Raw genomic sequence first — 9,029 nt, forward strand, 5'->3', positions numbered from 1 at the left:
GGACACACTGAAGAGTCTTCTGTCCAGTAGCTAGGCTATATGATGCCTGTAACAATGGAGGCATGAGGTGTTGCATGCCCATTATAAATGGGTCAATGAGATATTCATTTAATAAAGCAACTCATGAAAAGAATGAGTTCACATCAGCTTCACAGAAGATAAATGATAATTGTGGGTCTGTGACTTTAATGTCTGTTTACTGTATGTGACGATGAAATTAATAAAAAAAAACCTATTGTGCTCATTCATGTGATCATTTCAAGTTCCAAATATTCAATTTTGTTTAAAGTGAATATTGTTTTGTTTTTTGTTAAAACATTAGTATTTGTAAACAGTGTGAAGAGCATGGATGCACTTACAGCATTTATTCTAAACATCCATTTTGCTGGAGAATAGTGAGAAATTTGTCCTCTAGCACTAGTTGTTTGTGAACGTCAAGTCGATATGAGAATAAATAACGTTCACTGAAGATTTGATTTTTTTCTTCGAGGTGAAACACTGAAAATGCCAGTAGCATAAAATAATATAATTTAACAACTTCAGTGAGTCTTACCTCATCTAAACACTGGAAAGGAGACACAGAAACATCAGCAATTGCAGGGGGCTGGTCTTCTAAGAGTAAAGCGTCAGGTGCAAGGGGCAATAGAGGGGCAGCCTCATCTGTTCTATTCCTCTCCATCTCCTCTTGCTCTTCCATCTCTACTTCTCCTCTACTGGTAGGCCGGCTGTCCTGCTGCTCAGACAGACTCACTAATGAGCCACCAATTTAATTATGGGTACATACAGATGTGTAGATGATTGGAGGGAGGAAGAAAGCAAAGATAAAGCAAAATAGTTATGAAATACAATGAATGGTGACAGCTCGATTCAGCAATCAACCAACTAAATGCACTGGACCACTATGCCATTCAATGGAATATCATAAAACTGAACTATCTAGACCAAGGTAGGATTTTTAGCATTTTCTAAAAGTTCACCTACCAAAACTTTATTATGACTTTTACTTTCTGATAGTCAAGTTTGATCAGCGTACTTTTACTTTGAAGGATTCTTGTCGGAAGTCTTTGGGTGCCGTAAATCAAAATCGGATATATTTTTTTTGTTGTTGTTTTATCACCACATAAAACCAACTAATGATACATATCAAGGAAATAAATATTTAAACATTTTTAAATTGTTGTAATACATGCAATTAGTTAAAAGAGAGGCGGTTCATCGTCTCTAATAATATAAAACACTGGTATAGCCCTGTCGGCAAACTCAGAGTTAGTAGTCGTATAAAGGTTCTCACATAAATAAATAATGTTGTGAAAGCACTGAAAGCTAACAGGCTGGCCACTTAAAAGCCAACACCGAGGCTAATGAGTTAGCTTCAATTAACCTTAGCCGACCTGATCACATAAAATCAACGTTAACTGAACATGTAACTTGAAAACTCTTACTTTTCGGGATCTTCTGTTTTCTCGCAAGAATCTCTGCAAGATTCAGTCCTTCAGTCCCGTGAAGCAACGCGAGCCGAGCCAAAAGACAAAAATAAAAAATAAATAGCTAAAAAAAACACGGCCCAAACAGTTCATTCAGCGAAAGCTTCTTCTCAAGTTAGCAAAGCCCAGTCACTGATTTCTTGTTTTGGTTACCATAGCAACGACGCACGACGTGCGCAGTACCGTCGGTCGAAACGTCTTCAAGTGATTTGTTTATCTCAGCCGTGCTTAGCTTTTCTTCCTTAATTCACGAGTAGATCTATCTATCTATATATATATACACACATTTATATATACACAAAAGTATTTTTTTAACAGTTGCAGTGATCCTCCAGCAGATGGAGGTCAATAGTAATTTATGCTGGATTTGCAGCAAGCAATCAAATTACACAGGTCGCACAAAGTTTTCTAAAAAGCCAACCATTGGGTTCAGTGAGCACTGAAATACAGCTGTATTCCACTGACCTGTGACTAAGGTGAAAATGATGGTGATGATGATGCAGTTCTGCTGTTCCCCTGTGTCCTTCCCACAGTGCACGCTGGGAGCTGGCATGGCCCGCACCCAGCAACAACAGCTGCAACAGCATTTCTATGTAATGGCCCTGTCTATTATTTTGCTTCATTTTAGTCTAACTATATCTGACCAACTGACTGTAAACTCCATTGCAACTTAATGGTTTGGCAAAGAGGAGAAACTGGCTCTTTTTTTTTTTTTTTTTTTTGCACATGGACTTTTCCAGCAATTTCAGTTTGGCTGATCTGCTTGACTTTCATTAAAGATTAAGAAATGAAATGCATGTGACTGGATCAGCTTTCACTCATAGCATTATAACTGTAAACTTCTGAGATCCAAATTTCATGCAGCTCTTTGATTGTTGGCTAGATGAATTTTAAGAGAGTGGAGATAAAGGGCAGTGAAATAACTTCTAAAAATGGTAGTCTAATTACACCTGTTCATTATGCAGACCTAATTTTACCAAAACTTGTTAGATCGACAAATCGCCTTGCACTCCGGGAATAATATTTGTAGTGGAAGCCAGGTTTCCAAATTAAACTCCTTCCAACAGTCTGGCTATGTGAACCTCTGAATCACATATTTATTTTTTGCTGAAAGTGTGGCCCCTATGTGCCCCCAGTGTTACCATATTTGGCTAAATAAAACATAAGCTCCAATATTTGGCTATTTTCAGAGTGCAAGTTGGTCTTGAGGAAAGTATGTGGGGAAAAAATGGAGGAATGCTGAAACTTATAATAGAGTTTGGTGTCTTTTGATTATTAGTTGCTGCTGAGTCAATCATTGGCATAATACATAAACTGAATGATCAGTCAGCAAATCAGCAGTTTCATCAGCAGGCATCTATGGGTTAATATATGTAGTTACGATAAAGGTCTAAATCAAATGATTGAGATTGTACATTTTCATTTAGTTTAATGATGAACTGACTCTGTTGCTTTGCCTTTGTGTTGATATACCCTAATAGCAAGCAATTTATGCTCGTGTGGTTTTTACATGCAGAGAGGTGTAATCTGTTGTGTTCAGGCCGGGGGGGAAATACCGCAGAGATTTTGAAGTTATACAGTGAAACAGTAAGTAAAGTAAGCATTCAGAAACAAATATCCACCTTTTATGTAAAGTATTGCTGAAAGCAAAAGAAGACAGTATAATAACATACCCAGCAAACATTATATGCGTTCTTGCAATCAGAAGCAGCACCATCTGTAGATTAAAGTTTACATTTACTCCTATTGCTGTTGTGTGAATTCTGTGTAGCACCAACCACAGGTTTCACATTTTATATGTGTGTGAAAGTCCTTCATGTGTTTTATTTCTCACTAACATCTGTGCAATCCAAACCGTTGGAAAAAGTTAGTGGACTACAAGGGTGCAGTGTCCAGATTTCTGTTTAACTGTGGTATTGTAGTCACAACAAATGCAGCTTGGGTGTTGGAGTTAACTTTACAAATCTCTCCACCTCCTGTCATTCATGTATGTGTTGGCACGCCTTTAAAAAAAAAAAAAAACAACAACAAACAAACAAACAAAAAAAAACCCTTAATTACCTTAACCCTTAATTAATACATACACATTCACATTTGTAGACACGATATGAGCAACGTTATTTTTCCATTCACGTAATCTGCTGTTCCAGTGTCTCTTGTCAAAGACTTTGTCCTTCAGACAAAGTGTCTGGAGCTGGTTTATAAACAGACGTTTAAAGTCTATTAAATCACTGAAACCAGCTTTTATGGATGCTCCCACCAAATTGCCTGTGCATTATTTTAACAAGTGTGTCTTTAAGAGATCTTCACTCTATATTGAAAGCTAGAAGGGATTATAACAATAGACCTAACGCCATAAGATGTTATGATTACTATCAATTTTACCAGAGGGAAGGAAAGATGGAACTTAATCAAATACCTTTTTGTTTTCATTTCTGGGTCAAGCCTGATACTGTTAAGATTACATTCTGGAGAAATATGTCAGAGCCTAGAGGACTACCTAAAACATAAATCACGGAGAAACTGAGAAGTGCTTTTGGCAAAGTGTGACTCTGATGTAATTTTTCAGAGCTTCAGCAGGATCTCTGTGGGGAATCCAGGGCATTGTTCCCCAATGACTCTTTTACAGTAAAGCAGAGTGCAAGACCCCCTCCAACTAAAACTGTGATTCACCACAACTCACCACCATGGCTCCTAGACAGAAAAGTATTTATGTCTCCAAGAAACATCAAGTGAAGCCATATGTGTAAGTCTGTAAAAGCTGTGCACATTTCTGCAGGACATTTAGAACAAGTTTGAAGAGCATCTAACAAGTGAATACCTTGAACAAAGTCAGGCACAACCTGAAAGGAAGAGGATGCTTGTTTGTATTATGCATTAAGATATTTCATTAGCAAAATCAGCAGTTTAGAGTACTGCATTTCTAATAGGCGCTCTCTCTGACACAAGCAGGTTTATTCTGATTTTTGACACTTCAAACAATAACTGAATACAGAATAATATGAAAAAGAAGCATTTGGAGGAAAAAAAATCCCAGGCTGACTCAACATATTGCTAAAAGATTGAATGAACTTTAACTGATGCATTTCACCTTAACTGCCCATTATAATTATACTTTACTGGAACTTACTGAATCCCTCTCTTTGTTTGCATGCATAGTTTTGGACTGTAACTAGTAAAACAAAGTAGAGCATTTAAAGACGAAAATTGTGCTGCAAAAAACAAATACAATTAAGATGATGAGAACATTTATAAGCCCTTGCTTGATGGTTGGTGACAAAGCGAGTTAATTGATTGCAAGTATGTGACCCTCCATGACCTCTGAGGTGGAATTCATCCAAGGACACCCTACAAATGTCCAGTGGAGATTAAAGTGAAGTATCCACCTTCCTTTTTCCCCTGAGAAAAGGAAGGAGCCTTGGATCTATTTTACTGCTATCCATAAACTTAATTTGAATTTTTATTTTTTCCATTGCTGTTGCTTGTTTAGTTGTTGGGTTTTTTTTTTTTGTTTGCTTCTTACTCAAAAGAAACTTTGTCTCATTGTAAAGTATTTGGCGAAATCAGAACAGCGCAAAAATGTCATAGAGGTCACATTAGCTAATTGTGGAATAATACCGTCCAGGTCAGGTTGTCAGTGGTGATGAGTCAGCTTGACTCAAGCTTGACTCAAGCTCTGTAAGCTTAACTCAGTTTACAGAGACAGACTCAAGTTGCACAAACATATTTCAGTGACTTAGAATTTTTTTTTTTTTTTTCCAGACAATGAACTTATTTCACATTTTGCCCAAGTCATCCTTCGGTTCAAACTACATCTGATTTACTTATTTACTTACAAAATTAGCACAAGTTTCTTTTTTCCAAGCCTTATTTAAAAATCTCATAGCTCCTTATATTTACCATGTGCCTGCTGCAGGAAATAAGAGTATTTGAATGCTTACACCATATACATATGTTGATTTCATATGTTTACAGCACGATATAGGAAGCCAAAGACACAAAGGATTGATGGGACATGCATGTCTCATCACGTCAGGGAGATTTAATCACCAACGAAACATCTGCTGGTGACCCGACCTCCAGGGTGTTAACCTCTTTTAATAGATGTCTGGTAAGAAGAAAGAAGGAAACAAAGACAGAAACAAAGAAAGAAAGAAATAATGTGAGTTGATGTGTGTTTATGTAGGGCAATTTGATTTCTCTCAGAGTTGCACATCGCCTGTTGAGCAGGATGGAAACAATTAACCGCATCTGTTTGCCAGATCTAGAGGCTAGCCTCTCATTTACATAGATACTCAATGTGTGCGTGCATGTCGTGTTTGTGTTAATGTGTGTGTTCCCGACATATTCAGGGAGAAATCCCCTCAGGCGGGCCTGGCTTACTTCCCCTTTTATCCCAGCCACAGTTATCCACAGACGGCCACATCGTTGCAGACGCAGCTCTCACTGGTTAAGTTGGTTAGGACTACAGAGCATCCAGCAAACAAATCATCTCCCACTTTCTGTTTCATTTTCTCCTTTCTCCTCCTTTTTGGTCTATGTCAACCACATCTTTTTTCCCTTGATTATGTTTTATTTTCTATTCTATTTTCTCTGTCTTCCCTTTGGGTTTTAACGTCACTATGAATCCTACTCTCTGTCTCTCCCTTTTCACACACACCAACACTCACGGATCTGGTGAACATTCTCACTCATCACTACTAATAAATGATAACAGCAAAACCTTCCAGCCACAAAAAATTAAACATTTCATATTTCAGCGCTGGCTCATTAAAAACCCATGTTAAATTTTCCTATTGGAAAACTATCTTTCAATGGCCATGCAATGATTCCCTAATAGCTTCTATCAAATGAAATCATATGCTTCAATAAGATGTTTTTTCTGTAGAGCAGCATTAATTGGCCCCTCAGGCTTTCAGTGGACCTGGAAGACCCAGGACTGTATAACACAATGCTTCATGTTCTCTGATTTTAAAACTGCAGTAAATGATTTCAGCCACCCGAACAGATTGATATCACGATCGTTTTATCAAAGACATCATCCCTCTTTTTTGGAAGCACATCACATGCAATCATACCTTGTGGCTGAGAATCAACATATTGATGTCGCAAATCATCTGGTCCCTTTTGTTCATGTCAATTATTGTAAAAACCCACCAAATATTTTCCAAGGCTGGTGGTAGCATCTTGAAGACGGCACATTTCATTTTGACTGCATGATATAATATTATGCACGGTATAATATATATATATATATATATATATATTGTATGCATGTGTGTGTGTTTTTCTTTCCTGTCTGTGGTCTGAAACAGGCTGGAAATGCTTCTTGGTACTACGAAGAGTTTGGTCCTCGGGGAGTAGCCTACACCCCAAAACCAAAATTACAGAGTAGAGCTCCCTGACTCGGGTGGAGGGAGGGAAGCGCCTGTTGTTCAAAAGTACAATTAAGCTCCTTTAAAAATGTTATATTCAAAGACCCAATATGAGTCTCTTACTTAGTCTACTGAGTTCAGAGAAAAACTTAAGGTGAGAGATGAACAAATAAAACAAATCTGTGTGACTGTACATCCAATCAGAGGCTGCTTTACAAAATGGGGACATGACTCATTCCGTCTCTGCCTGCCTGGGTGCTGTGAGGTTATTAGTCTTGAACTAGTAAGCGACCCCCCCCACAGTAAACCAGTCTGAATACAGTTGCACACATTCCCAAATCCTCCAGACTTCACTATTTAGCCTCCAGTTGGTCTTTAAAAGTGATGAAAGAGGAAGCAAAGGAACAGATCTGCCTCTGGACTGGACCAGATGACAACCAGCAGGAGTTAAGGTGGTGAAAGAGACAGAATAATAAAAGAGCCATGTTTGAAAATGTAGCTAATAACATATGCAGTCAGTCAACAAGTTAACACATGTGCTCAGTCAAGGTGAGTGAGGGCAGATGCTGACGTCATGGGGAAAATAAGCAGTTTCAAGGTTAGCTTCAGGCTGACCTTGGTGACCTTTGAACACCCACTCAGTTGTGTGGTATGTTGGCCATGGCTTGGAGATAATGTGTAATACCCCATGCATGGATGTGCAAACAAGCACCTACAGTATTGAGTAGATTTTCTTGAATGCACAATGTAGCAGGAACTGGATCCAGTTGTGTTTTCGCAATGTTAAATGTGTCTTCCCATAGCAAAAGGTATAATCTTATTAAATTGGAAATTTGAATCTCAGAGTTTTTAAATAACATTACCTATCCAAGAACAAACTCCTTTCACTGTTTCACTGCAGACACAGTTTATCCAGAAAAAGAATTTCAGAAGTCATAAGATTTACTGTGTGTCTGAGTGTGAGTCTGTGTTTTCACAAACTCAATTAAATCTAGCAGGACTTGGAAAAAAATAAATAAATAAATAAAAAGATTGAGGGTTTGGAACAACAGAGACTTGATTTCTTTACTGTGCAAACCATGTTTAAAAATACATGAACACACTGAAGAGCTTATAAAAAAAATATATTTTGGCTGGAATTTCAAATCAAAGCTTTTCTAGGAATAAATTAGTTCAGCTTTTTAGCTTGTGTCCTAACTGAACAGTGGCTGTGTCTTTACTGTCTCTCGTACCCTGACTGACATTTTTTTTATTGGTTTCATTACTGCTGCACTTTAACAAACCCTGTGAAAGATTATCTGAAAAAACTTTTATCCTTTTACTTCTTTTTGAAGGTTCATTCATATTTCTTTACTTGGTGACAGGCCTGCACATGATATGAAAAGACAATAGTCTGTTTGTTAAACCATGATGAAAAAATTATGCTTACAAAAGAAAGCCAATGGTAGTTTGCTTCACTTCAGTCCTCCAGTCTCAGGCCAGGGTTTCTGGGTACACTGGGAAACTTGTACTCTGACATCATTGTGACCTTCAACCGATTACCTGCTCCCATGCAATGTCTTTGATGGACCACAGTTTTGGAAGCATGTTTATTACGGTATGAAGGACTGTGAAATTGATATCTTGTGAAATCATCTTGCTGTTTTTCATTTAGCGGAGAGCACAGACAGCAGCAGTCCAGAGATTTAGCTGTCATCCAAGTTCAAATCTACCCAAAATTATCCTAATGACTAGATGTGAATTTCTCAAACATCTACGTATCAGTTAACATTCAAGCACATAAATAGCTAGCCCACCACAACATGAGAAGTCTGCACAGTTTTAATATAATAATAAATCCAAAAATTATCGTAGAAATCAAAATAATCTTCAGTTCATGCTGAAGTATTTTTGTAAATGCTTTTATTATGAGGTTGATTTAAATGTTTATTGAGTTTATGTAATGGGATCATTTTGTCAATAAGTAAAGTAGAATTCAATCTTAACTCAATTATTTCATCCTAACAATTTCTAACAAACTCTTCTTTAAAGGGCTGTGTATCGCTCTCAATCATTATGACTACACTGAATCAGAAAATTATTTTTCAGTGAACTGATTAATGAATAATAAAAAAAAATCCCACGCATGCTCCCACAGTCCAGAGTATCATGTACAGTTAACCCTAAAAGA

General features: G+C 37.4%; 1 protein-coding gene across 1 annotated transcript in view; it reads right to left on the reverse strand.

Annotated features, from left to right (window-relative positions):
- ccdc146 (coiled-coil domain containing 146) overlaps positions 1–1,462 on the reverse strand; it is a 39,347-nt gene extending 37,885 nt beyond the window's left edge. The window contains exons 1-2 of the mRNA XM_029495620.1: positions 1,443–1,462; positions 554–750 (exon numbers count right to left, since the gene is read on the reverse strand). Coding sequence (XP_029351480.1) covers positions 554–750; position 1,443 — 198 coding nt within the window. The 5' untranslated portion in view covers positions 1,444–1,462. The remainder of the gene's footprint in view (positions 1–553; positions 751–1,442) is intronic.
- Between the last annotated feature and the right edge of the window lie 7,567 nt (positions 1,463–9,029).

Source organism: Echeneis naucrates, chromosome 23 (assembly GCF_900963305.1).
Source record: "Echeneis naucrates chromosome 23, fEcheNa1.1, whole genome shotgun sequence".
NCBI lineage: Eukaryota > Metazoa > Chordata > Actinopteri > Carangiformes > Echeneidae > Echeneis > Echeneis naucrates.